The 13384-nt window shown below is 49.8% G+C and overlaps 1 protein-coding gene across 2 annotated transcripts in view; it reads left to right on the top strand.

The window, feature by feature from the left end:
- Positions 1 to 12997, top strand: part of LOC144115009 (RYamide receptor-like) — a 75676-nt gene extending 62679 nt beyond the window's left edge. The window contains exon 2 of one of the 2 annotated variants that reach the window (XM_077649121.1): positions 12007 to 12997. In XM_077649121.1, the coding sequence (XP_077505247.1) occupies positions 12007 to 12447 (441 nt within the window). In that variant the 3' untranslated portion in view covers positions 12448 to 12997. Of the gene's footprint in view, positions 1 to 5917; positions 6236 to 12006 lie in introns of those variants that run through there. The other variant, XM_077649122.1, reaches the window with a different exon arrangement.
- Positions 12998 to 13384: the final 387 nt, after the last annotated feature.

Raw genomic sequence — 13384 nt, 5'->3', positions numbered from 1 at the left:
GTAAGACATACTGTTATGAACATATTGATGGGAATGGTCTAATCTTACGCTGCGCATCAGGCTCTTGCTTTTGAAGTTGGTCCCGTGCTGTTATTGAAAACCAACGGGGTGCGTTTTTGGCAATAAACAGTATAAAACTGCAAGCGCCCGAGGGGGATCTGCGGGTATATTGATTGTTATAATCGTACAATACGCGAAAAATTGGGTTCATAAACAGCTTCCACGTCTCTGGATGCCTGTTGAGAATTCAGTGAACAACTACGGTATTGTGAACAACAACAAACGTCGACTGAATGCATTCAGCAATAGCTCCTCAATAACCATATTTGATGAAGAGAGTGCATTAAGCGACGCATGCAAATGTGTGATTGCACGCAAGTTTTGCGCGGCACATTCCACCACGCATATCATCCTTGAGTTTGTGTCGTAAGGGGGAAAACTAGGCACCCTCTATATAAGTTTACAACGGAACTAATTTGGTGCTGTAATATGGCAATTTGATATTCTCGCTTTTATGCTGTTGCAAGTTAAGGAATCAATCCTGAGTAAGCAGTCCATACTTAACAAGCACGGTTCGTAGTCGTTGAAGAGCACATGTGAAGTTAACAAAAATGAAACTGAGAAAATGACACACCTATTTTCATTTCACGATGCACTTCTTGAACCTTCTACGCCCAGAAAAAAAAATAGAGAGGAACTCATGCGGTTTAGGTTTGAGGGGTAGGACTGTCTCCCCTTAATGACGCACCTGCCATCAGCACAAAAACCAACCAAGAACATGTTGTTGTTAGCCTATCAAAAGATGGCACATACCTACCCACACTGGGGGATCGGCCAAGAATCGGGTGGCTATTCACCTGAACGCAGTTAACAAAAAGGAAAAACACGTGGGAGCGCAACACCGGTGAATTTTTCGTCATGAACAGAAAAGGGATGAGTGTTTTGATTTTAAAATTTTAAGAATAACAATAAAGAGAGTGATTAAATATTAATGATTTAGCATGTGAACACGTCAGCTAGTGTGGAAAAATGAAGAAACCTGCCTAGTTCCTCCTCTTCTTTCGTCTCCTCTCATTCTAAACTGTTGGTATATACGTGTACACAGCCCGGTTTGTTTCATATATGTCTGTCTCCTGCAATGGCGTCAACTTTTGCTGCTGATGCCTCATTTTTTTGTCTGTTCCCTGACCGAGATGGTTCGTGTCTACAGCCTAGTCAAACAATTCTTTCTCCTTTTCGCGGCCGCGAGCCGCTGGTTTCGAGAAAGAGGACGATCGAGAGTCGTGGCTCGCGCTAGGATTCCATTCGACCGGGCTCTGTCACCACGACCGATCGTTCGTGTCTGCACCTGCTTCGGCGCCTGGGGCAACGAGAGACAGAGATCCGGCAAGTGAGCCTACGAGAACCATGCCCTCGCACCGCAGGCGTTCCGCGTCGCGGGATCCCAGGAAGCGGGTAGCCGTGTGCAGCTGCTCCTGTGCCACCAACGCATCCCCGACCCGAGAAGCGCAGCCCGTCGAACCACCCCCCATCAGCAAGGCGCGCGAGTCCAGCGTCTTCTCCAAGGTCCTCTTCGGAGCCCTGCTGAGCATTCTGGGGGGCGTGTGCCTCATCGTAAGCATTCACCTGCGGAAGTCTCTTTTGGACAAGCCGTACCGCTCCCAGTGAGGCGGCCCTGGACCGCCCGGCGACCCAGGCCTTCTTGTCCACCATCTGGCCTGCGGATCGCCAGGCAGGCGGGAGAACGAGCCAGGGCTGTCTCCCGTGTCCGACTTCCCGGAACCTGCATGCTGTCCGAGTGCTGCCCCGGTCGCTTCCTGTACAGACCCGGACTCGTTAGCGCACAGCTCAGTGCGTTTCCCTCTTCCTTTATTTCTTTCTTTTCTGTGCTTTGTAAAGAACTCGAGTGCTTTCCTCCGCATTGCAAGCTGCGTACTCTGCAGTGGCGGCCGCTGATTGCAGTTTGGACGGTTGACATGCTGAAACAGATGTTCTGCGCTGTCGTTTTGTGCGTCATGATCAGCGTCTTCATGTTCGTCGCCATCACTACGTCTGCCATGTTTCTCGAGCGCTCTCTGCAAACGGAGGAATCTCAATAAATAAAGTTCTTGCTTCCTGGTCATGATCGAGTATTTTCTGTGAAAATGAAAGCCAGGGCCATAAAAAACCAGAACGGAGAAATGCCCTAGCTAGGCAATATTACCTTAAATATATTCAATCGGTGTGTGCAAGATACGGTTGCTGACTCAGCAGAGGAAATTCCTTATTCTCTGCGGTTACCGGACCGGCGCATCCTGAGGACAACACTGTTTTGACGCCGATATCGTTAATGCACGGTTTTAAGTGCGCTTTAGCTCGACGTTCACTTTAAGGCGTCTTCATCTGCGAGCTATCAAGACCATGGTTCCCGTCGTCGTCTTCGTCCTTTTTTTCCGCCCCCAGTATAGCAGTTGACGTTGCCTGAGTTGAAATCACAGATACCCACGGCAGGGGATTGGCCAGTGAACTCATCGCTTCCTCCACATCGTCGTCAGTAAGCTCGAAGAGCACGTCATCCTTCGCGCCTTCCAAAAAGGCCATATCGGCGCTGTACATACTGCCTCATGACGATAATAATAATAATTGGTTTTTTTGGGGAAAGGAAATGGCGCAGTATCTCCCTCATATATCGTTGGACACCTGAACCGCGCCGTATGGGAAGGGATAAGGAAGGGAGTGAAAGAGGAAAGGAAGAAATAGGTGCCGTAGTGGAGGGCTCCGGAATAATTTCGACCACCTAGGGATCTTTAACGTGCACTGACATCGCACAGCATACGGGCGCCTTAGCGTTTTTCCTCCATAAAAACGCAGATGCCGCGGTCGGGTTCGAACCCGGGAACTCCGGATCAGTAGCCGAGCGCCCTAACCACTGAACCACCGCGGCGGGTCATGACTCAACGTCCGTATTCGTCTTCTGTGTATCTGTCAAAATTATGGGACGCGACATTTAAATGTAGTTGCAGAAACTTTCGCGAAGGCATCTCTGGCTCTATCATTGCTCTCCTACCAACCTGTTCATTTATATTACCGCGGCTAAACCTCGCAGGCGGATGCTAATGCAAGAATTTGCTGAATCAGCCTCGCGTGCAGGGGATGTTCACGTGACCGATCCCTCGGCAGCATGCTCGGCAGCCTCATGAGCACGAGCGCTCCTCACGCGTCCCTGGCCGCTTCGTTGTCTTCGCGGCTCAGAACGGAGGTCGCGCGGAGCATGCGGCTTCTTCGCCATGGCAGACGCGACGCCATCGGACCAGCCGCAGTCAGCAGCCGAGATCCGGCGCGCTCGCCACAAACCGGGCTAAACGTTGTTTCACGTGTCATTTGTGCTATTCTTTTATGATACTGAATTATTTTTTTCATAGTGATCAGACCACGAGAGAAGTTGCCGAAGCATTCCATATTATCAGGAAATCGAATGGATTCGTTAACAAACCATCTGTAGTTTTATCTTAATCAATGCACCTATATGTGACTATGCGCATGTGCGCTCGCTTTATGCGTGTGTAAATTGACTTGGTTACTTCAAAATAAAATCCAGTTGTAAATTCAGCGCCGCGTCTCTTCTGTCTTCTGTCGTGAGTTTGTCTCTTCTTGTTTCTTGTCCTGCTGTATAGCGCGGTTAAAAAAAGCTTGTTATAGATTACCAGCTGGCCCAGTCTGCCGTTCTACTGAGAAGCAGCGTCCGCAACAGCAAAATCCAGCCGTTACTGTCGCGTTGGCCGTTTCCGGCCCGTCGAGGAAGCCGCTGACTGCTAAACGTTTGCTAACGGAAGAACAGCGTGAACAGCATGTAATTCGAGGCAAGATAAGCGATGATCTATAAGAGTAACACACTGGATTCCAAGGGAAAGGAAGCGTAGCAGGGGGCGGCATAAAGTTAGGTGGGCGGATGAGATTAAGAAGTTCGCGGGGATAGGATGGCCGCAGCTGGCACAGGACTGGGTTAATTGGGGAGGTATAGGAGAGGCCTTTGTCCTGCAGTCGGCGTAGTCAGGCTGATGATGGTGGTGGTGATGATGAACTGAGTGTTCGCAAAGTAGAACCGCAGCGGGATGTGTGTGCGTGTGAAAAACATTTATTACTTAAGGCGTGGGGGTACATGCTGCGGGACTGGGAGTGGGACTTTCAGTACAGGTCCCCAACAGTCCTCGACGCTGCTTGCTGCCACGGGGACAGCTTTTCGCTGAATTGCTTGTGCTTAGCAGTAGCTTGGCCATTGTAGCTTTTCTTTCTCAATTGCTCTAAAAGAGAAATAGAACGATGACCTGTTTTTGTTTTAACTTCTCGCTTACAAAGCTTGACTGCACTCATTATTCGCACTTTAAACAAAATATAGCGACAACCACAAAAGAAAACTGCTAGGCATCATGAGATAAAAATCAAGAAATTTCTTCATTCGGTGCCCCAGTGTAAAGATGACTGTCAGGCAGCTTGTCTAATTCTTAGTGAGTGAGTGAGTGAGTGAGTGAGTGAGTGAGTGAGTGAGTGAGTGAGTGAGTGAGTGAGTGAGTGAGTGAGTGAGTGAGTGAGTGAGTGAGTGAGTGAGTGAGTGAGTGAGTGAGTGAGTGACAGTGAGGAGGGAGTGAGTGACCGGGAGTGAGTGAGTGAGTGAGTGACAGACACTCAACGGTGCCTTGTGGTCATTTCATGCAGTGGCTTACACAATGTCTTGTCACAACTGTGCTATTATCTGAACCTTGTCTCACTCAAATGTGGCAGCCTAGATGCTGCAGCTGGAGTCAGCCGAACAGGCGCCGTATCCTAAAACTGAAATCTACTGCTTTTGTGTGCGTGCGTGAAAGGGGGTCAACTTCCCAAACTGCAACTTTCCAGCAAACACCATCTAGGGGGGGGGGGGGGGGGGGGGGGCATGCGCTGAAAAGGGACAATATCTGCAGACATGTCGAGGCCAATTCGTCCCCATCAGGCTCAGCCCAAATGAGCCTTCTACGAGAAGCCGGCACCAGAGCTCCGTGTATCTCCCGTCGAGGGGTTCGGAGGGTCAAAACACGACATCGGCTCCACCATTATGCAGAATCACGTTTTTCCCGGCCACAGTACAACTGCGCTCGGTCCAAGGAGCGAATGGGCTGAACGTACGGGTGCGCATGTCCGCGGTGTTACAGCCCATCCGCAGAGTGCGGATGATCCTGCGGAAACGGGGGCCTTTCAGGATGCGCTACACTGTATCGATTCCCTGTTCTTGGCAGCTCGAAATATGGGCCCATTCTTCTGACGATCTTTTCCCATACTCACATTTGTACACCACAGACGATCTGACAATAATGACTCGATAGTATATTACCCTTAAAAAAGGTGATTCGTGAATATTGCGCTCTGTCGTTGCTGACTTTCGGTTTAGGCAGCCTTAAGACTATGGCCACGTGGCTTCAAATTTTTGTTGTTTTATTTTTTGTTTCATTTTTACTGAACCCATTATACAAAATTCCTTATTTTGTTGCACGTTCCTGGGCAAAGCGCACGAATAAGCCATGTGATTGGCGAAAATCCCTGTGCTCTGACCTCTACCTTATTTATGCTGTATTACAACGCCAAGTAGTCTAACAGCGACCCTTACTGTCATTTCACGCTTTCTTTGGCGTTAACGCCATGCCAGCTTTTCGAATTTTCTGTGAGTTCTCGGTTACTTAGCGTCTGTAACCACTGTGTCAAGCCATCGGACGTTGGCGGGCAGTCGCTACAAAAGTAAAACGAATGGCAGAAACAGGGAAGCGCGTGTCGTGAAGTTCTGTAGCAAGGGTGGCTAAATAAACTAAGCAAATGAGCGCCTAATGAACTTGCAGTTGGACACCTTGCATACAGCCTCCAGTGCGAGGTGCATGGCGCGAATGCGTGATGCGCGCTCCCTGGTGCGCAGATGGTCAAGATGATGATCGCTTGCGTGGCCGCATTCCTCCTCTGCTGGCTCCCACTGAACCTGTTCATCGTCGTGTCGGAGCAGTACCCGTCCATCTACAACCTGAGCGGCATCGGCTACATGTGGTTCGTCTGCCACTGGCTGGCCATGAGCCACGCCTGCTACAACCCGCTCATCTACTTCTGGATGAACGCCAAGTTCCGGGCGGGCCTCCAGGCGCTCTTCCGATGCTTGCCGGCCTCGCGCCGGCGCTCCTCGTGCTTCGTGTCCACCTGCAACGTCAAGAAGGGCGCCGCGGGCCACAGCAACGCCATCTGACTGAGCGCCCAGCCAGGCTCCGAGTGCGGCGCGCTGCCTGTCTCTGTGTCCCATTGCAGGTACTGCACTCACCCGTCTGGCCCGCGGGAAGGTTCGCGCGCAGCCGGAGAATTCGCGAGTGCCCCGAGGGAAGTCTGAAATTTCGTTTCGTCAATGTAGGGAGAGGTGCCTAGTCGGCAACGCTGAGCTAAGCTGAGGCGCGCACACACACACGCACACCAGAGCAATTCTTCAGTCCCAGGCTGCTACCCACCGGCGCTCTTGGGCGCAGTTAAAAGGCAGTTGGATGTAGAAAATGGAGAAAACAAAAGGAAAAATTAACACCGCTTGGGTACGCCCCAGCTTAATGTACGCTTCTTTCAGGGCCCGTTCAGCGCAGTGTCCAGCACGCGCTAACCATGCTGAGATTCCGGTCTCCTGAAGCTACAGCGGATGCGTTCGAGTCTAAAGCCGGCTTTCCGCATTGACCTGCCTTCTTGAGCCATTCCAGCCAGGCACAGAGGCCAGATGATGTTCGCTTCACTCGTATGAAGACGTACCACCGCCCGAACGGTCACAACTTGCGCTGCATTTGTACGTGCGTAGAGGCGGAGCACATCGGCTTTCGGCGGCAACTGGAGCAGTTAGCGTGACAGTGTCCATGGCGCAAATGTTATCGCTCGGTCGTGCGTACTGCCGTGCCTGCCTGTCGCGTGGTATCTAGGCATAGTTTGTTGAGTGCGCCGAAAGAAAGACAAGTGCTCTGGCCACGCGGTGCGTAAATGAGAGCAGTGTACTAAATTACTAATTAAAGTTAAACGTATATCAATCAGAATTCACGCTTAACGCCATATCCACACCAACCAGCAATGCCAGTCACCGTAAAACTGCAACACTGTCCATCTGTTAATAGTGGTGCGCTTGAGCACACGGCGTTCATATTGAAAAATCGCATGGTTCTGACGTATACGTTTAACGCCGTGCATGCGCAGGTTTTCCAGAAACGCGTTTATAGCGATTACAAAAACTAGAGAAATAGTACGCGCTCAACGAAGCCGTGGTCGCCAGTGGACGTCGCAAAGAAATAAATCTCGTTTACGCTCTAATTAACCAATTAATTGAAACCAGATAATGAGATTTTATTTTGCTATATTTTGGCGCCATGCTAGAATGAGTCCTGTCTGAAATGCCAGAGCGGCTCTTACGTATGTTTACCTCCAGCGGCACAGGCTGGCTGTGGCCGGCATTAGCGACGGGAAATGCGCGAGTAGAATTTTGTCGACAGATTGCACGAAACTCGGGAGGGGCGCTTACATAATGCCCTCTCAGGGCTTAGTTTCACTCCTCGCTTTCCCAGGCCGCTGTCTCAAATGAGAACGCTCTTCGACTGTCCGAGTGACTAATACTAGTGGCCCTATGGGCTTGTTTCAGCGTGGCCAGAAATTCATTACTACGGGAAGAGGTGGGGCAGGGGGCTTCAGTTCGGTTGCTCGCCATACCTTCGTTTTCCTCTAACGCCGAAAAGTCATGGCTGTGTTTTAAAGTAGAAGTGCGTCCCCTGACAGCCAACCCTCCGTGGTGTTCTAGATCGCATAAGCGCTACAGGCAAGTTTGTAGAAAAGGAGGCGATTCACTAGAAAGAGGTCGCGTCACACAAATGAGGAGGAACCACTTTGTTTGGTCGCATGACTGAGGCGCAAGGTTCAAGAAACATTGACGAGTAACGTGGGGCTGTTCTGTCGCGCCCGGAGGTTTTCATTGCGCGCACGCCGCACGACGGGATGGTGTGCTCATCTATGAAACGCAGCGCCGTTAATTGTTTCCTCCAGCGAACTCTGACGTGGCGTTTCGGACCTTGGGTGATCCACTATGAGGACCTGAATGCGGATCAGGGTTTCGCACAAGGTAAGCTTGACAAGTTGCGCTAACCACCGCGTACCATTAAGGCCACATAGTAGCGCTGCGGCACAGGTGTAAAGCATGCGCAAAGCACCGGCTCTCTCTTCTTTTCCAGCTCGCAAGTTATGTATGTCACCTAAGCGCTTTTAAAATGCAAGCGGAGCTTAGGAATGCACTGGCTGCAGTCCCTCGTCGTGGAATCCACGACATACGCGGGCCTTTTTTTGTGTCGTTTACTCTATACACACGTGACTGCAGTAAAACGGTCGCCTGTGGCCACTCTCTTGGCAATGCGCGTAAGTCGCTCGATCCGTGTGTGTGTCTGCACGCTGCACGACGTAGACACTGACTGCACGCATGCTTGTTCTTCGTAGTTGCCGTAGGCTGCAGCATGGTCAACTGCCTTCGGACGTTTCATCGTAGACTCGCGGCGGTTTGTTTGCAGCAAATCTTTACGCTCTTTCTTTCATTCCCTTCTTTCTTTCCAGTAGAGTCGAAAAAAACGCATCGAAGACGCTACGGATTTCTACGTTCCTCGAAATCATTTTCTTTCGCTGCAACTGCTGCATTTTTGGGGATTCATGGTGATGCTCGGGCAGTTGTCGCGTCTCGCGCCAACTGCGTGCTTTTGCCCTTTTATTGTCCCACTTTTTGCTCCTCTTTTTTTTCTCTCACTTTTGCCCGGTACGCATTTCTTTTATTGCTGTCACTAAAATCAACGCTATTCATTACAGCTCGCATACGCATGCTGTTTTGCGTTGGAGCAGACGCAGTGGTAAAATTAGCTGCCATTCTGACGCCGGGCATTTTTTTTTTTTTTGCAACACTGGTGGGTCACTTTTTTCGCATCACTCTCACTTCTTTATGAATACCCCTGTTCATAAAGCCCATTCTTTTTACCAGCTTTGCTCTCGTATTGGCGCGCACACCACGTTCACGTTTCGTTTTGCCCGCATATGTTGCATTTCTGCCACATCTCCAGCTTTATACTCGCACTTAATTTGCGTCGCGTCCGCTAAGTTTTATAGTATGACTGCCGTGGAGTGAAAAGCTTTTATAGTTTATTGCTTTCTCTCACCTTTGCAAGTATGCTTGCTATTTGTACTTCTGCGGGCGTATGCGTGTACACGTGTGTTATCTTTTGATACTTTTCTTGTTATCAGAGGAATTAAGGACTGCTGAAACTGCGACGGAACTTCTCAAAATAGGTTGTTTTTTTTACCATCTCATGCGCATGGTAGTCGGCTTTTTCACGCAGCATGATTATGCAAGCTCATATTCGTGTTGACAGCATGTCCTCGCGTTCGTCGCATTGCCGAAAAGAAGCCGCTGTCGGTGCTTTCACAAATGGCTTCGCGGCTGGTAAAAGCTTGAAAAACTATCATTTAACAAACTTGTGTGCACGCTTCTGTCCAGATCACGGTTAAAAGGCCAATACACAGATCATCCGCACCATGTTATGCACTGACTGATAAAACACTCGTCCTCAAGCGCGTCGGGCGCTTTAAACTCCATCCGTCCCCTGTACAGTTTCTTCTTTTTGCGAAAGAAGCAGTGCGAGTTTTTGCCTCCAGCTTGGAACAAACAGCTCTCGTACAAAGCACCGGAAGCGGAGATGTTGGTGGTAACCGAAAGATAGCCTGACACAACGAAAACTGCGTGCTTTGCGCAGCCAGTGTATACGGCCTGCCTCGGTGGTTCCTCCCTTCCAGTCTGCGCGCACTCAAAAGAGTTCCCGTTTTCTTATGCGCTATGCAGTTTACGCTGTGCCCTGCCGAGAGGCTATACAAGCCCAGAGGGATAGACGCGTAGCATCAATCATTTGCGATAGCTTCACCACACACTGGAAGCTAGCTACGTAATTTTTTGTGCTTTGTTAAACAACCATACAAATTGCACCCTCGGCGACCGAGCAACCCGTCAAAGGACTCCATGTTTGAGCGCAACCAAGACAATGGTAACGTCGCAGCACGCGCAAATTTTCAGCGCGCAGAGCTTCGCACTCAAAGCGACCGTCCAGTTAGTTGTCCGTTGTGCCAAAGTCGGAGACAGATGGCGGCTAATACCTCGTCACAGCGCTTGAGAAGCTCGAAAAAAGTGCTCCGTCGTTTGTGTGAACGGCGGAGCACTTTTTTCGAGCTTCTCATCTTTTTTCGAGCCGCCATCTGTTTCTGAAAAGTTTCGGCCGGAAAACTGGCCAGATAGCGAGCCCATCGAGTAACTTGTGCACTGCCTTTCGAAAGCAACTAATTCGCAAAGTGGCCATGAAAGATCGTAGTTTTCCAAAGGCCTCTCGAGTAGTTCTGAGGTTCTCGCTACTTTTGGGCAGCACACAACCGAAAGTATAGGAGGATCAAATATGTGCAACATACCTCGCAATATAGCTTCCTCGAAAGAAGAGTTCCATGAGGCTGGCCTGGAACAGGTATACAATAAAAATGATGTTGCTATCCTAATCGCCTGTATTCCCCACAAAACACCATTGTTATTTCTCATTTCTGCCGAGACCGGTGTCATCACTGCAGCGCTGTAAATGTAAAATAAATTAATATTAATCAGATTTCCCTGCTTCTGCAAAAGCTACATTGCTTATAGTTTAGTTTTCTAACGGAAAGCATTCCCTTCATTGGCGCTGTGTGCCTCATTATTCAGGTACTTTTTAAGCTGTATTGACGGGACTTCAGTAATGTAATGCATTGCTTCGTATTGTTTTTCATTATTTTATGCCACAGCTTTGACTAAACCAAATAATTCTGAGTTTATAAATGTTTACAGTCATGTACGGGAGTATCGCTCACCGGCTGGACATTCGGTTAAATTGGACAGTGTTTGTCACGGCTCCCTTTCCTTCACGTTTTAATTATACGCTTCAAAGGCATTAAATATATTCAAAGTTACGGCATAAAGAATAAACTCTTTATTTACAGATACATTTCCTTTCTCACAAATTCATTCCAAGTTTAGAAGTCGTGTTTTTCTGCTTCAAAGACCGCATACTGTTTCCTTTTATTTATTATTAAGGAACCTCACGACCTTATATGAGTATAGTACGTATAGTACGCGCTGCAACGACCTCAGACTGTTCCCCATTCGTTGCATTACCCATAATGGACAATGTAGCAACAAACAATTAGTGCTTATATTGCTGCTAAGGCACCTCCTGCCCTTTGCGCACTCAAATGTTCCCTTAGGTTTGTCCACTTGTTTGCCAGACTGCTCGGGTACACAACACTCAAGCGTTCCGTGTCGGAGTACGTCAATATTGCATATTTATTTAGAAGTGTCAGTATTTCCTCCCGTCAAACACTAGAAACACAGGGACTAATCACTCTAGACACCTCATATATTTCATATTTCACGGTGATGCCTTCAAGTTTTCCTTCTTTCTTCAAGAACAAAGAGAATAAAATGTGCTATACTCAGACATCTTGTAAACAGCAATTTCCTTGTGTTTTCCTCATTCGTCTTGTAAATTATCTTTAGCGACACAGGTCTTGCATCGTCGTATTCCATTGTTCATTATCTGAGCATGCCCTTCTTGCGCGATTGCAAGCAATACGCAGGTTAATGAGCCTCGCCAGGTACACCTTTCGTCCATACCCACCATTTCCAGGCATTACATGTGCATGATACGGGTTGTTGGGTAAGCTCATTCTATGTTGTTTTCGCGACTCGAAGCTGCACATTTTGGTTGGACTAGTGCAGGGCGCGCAAATATTAAATAAATGAATAAAATAAACACGTTGTCTTGCGAACTGTGATGAGCGTTATCGCTGACACCATCGCGGTGTAGAGTGAAAAGTTCCGTCAACACGCGTCCCCAGCCTCCTTTGCCCTAACCATGCAGAGTTGGCATTCAAACTGTCCGTCGCGTGTCTGTCGTGCCTGTGCAGATGATCAAGATGATGATCACGGTGGTGACGGTGTTCATGCTGAGCTGGCTGCCGTTCAACACCTACATCCTGCTGTCGGACCTGGACCCGCGCATCAACAACTACGAGCACATCCGTTACGTCTATTTCCTCAGCCACTGGCTGGCCATGAGCCACACCTCCTACAACCCCCTCATCTACTGCTGGATGAACGCGAAGTTCCGCGATGGCTTTTGCCAGCTGTTCCAGCGCTCGCGGCTCTGCTGGCTCGCGCGCCTGCGCCACCGGCGCCCGCTGCGCAAGGAGTCGGCAGCCGAGGTGGCAGCGCTGCGCCGCTGCAACACGTACACCACGTACGTCAGCGTGCGCGCCGCACCCGGGGCCAGCTTCCGCTTCAGCGGCGCCAGGGACGCCGCCCAGTCCAACGGGAAGCCCCGTCGCCACGAGGACTCCAGGGTCTAGTGGGCCCCTCTCAAGAGCGGGCACTATGCGGCAGCTCCAGCGACCACGGGCTGCCCACAGGGTCCAGTTCGACCATTCTACTCGGAGCTGTCGTGAACGACATGCGCGTGCAACCCTCCTCCAGGAAGTCGCAGCCGACGGGCCCCGGACATCGCCGAAACCACGCGCCATTCGGTCAACAGGGAGCCAGGCCGCACCCCGTACTGCTCTTGCGGCCGTGGCAGAAGAGAACCTTTGTATTTCGAGCGGCTATTTTAGCGTCTGATTTCAATGGCGATGTGATACAGAGCACTCGCGAAGCTCACTCGATTCAGAAGTGCTCTTCAAAGACATATGTCGAATAGTGCCAAATAACCGCAGTTGGCGATCATTGTTTAAGCACGTATGTACAGCCCAAGGGTTTTGCCTCTGGTGGGCGCTCTTTAAGCATTGGCGGAAGTATTAACTTCTGGACCAGTGAGAACGGCAGTGGCTTTCACCTTCAAGAAATCTGGAACGCTGGCGATGCGGAACGAGTCGGGCAACATGAATGTCCAGAAGCAAATCCCTTGGGCTCCGAAATTTTGACAAAGGCTGTGCGTTGTTTAAGGGCGTGAGGAAGAAAAAAAAGAAACAGGAGATGGGGAGGGGCTTCTACTGATGTCTCGGGTAATGTCGATGAAATGTGCCGTGGTATCTCTCAAGCGCCGCAGGTGACGACGGTGGACTTTAAGAGACGTTGTCTTCTCCGCTGTCGTGCGAAAAATGACAAGCAGGTCTCCCCTGATGTACTCCAAAAAGTTTCAAATCTGTCTATCTCGGTTAGAGCCAACCTGTTGCCGAGCACACGGAATCCTGCCCCATCATAATGGCCCAGCGGTACCAGCAAGTTTTGCGCATGCCCAGTGATAGGCGGAAGGATACCAAAAACAGCTACGAAACGATGCTTTTTGCCTGC

The sequence above is a fragment of the Amblyomma americanum genome, chromosome 1, assembly GCF_052857255.1.
Source record: "Amblyomma americanum isolate KBUSLIRL-KWMA chromosome 1, ASM5285725v1, whole genome shotgun sequence".
Lineage (NCBI taxonomy): Eukaryota > Metazoa > Arthropoda > Arachnida > Ixodida > Ixodidae > Amblyomma > Amblyomma americanum.
Note: the sequence above shows the minus strand (reverse complement) of the source record. Positions and strands in the feature narration are given on the sequence as shown.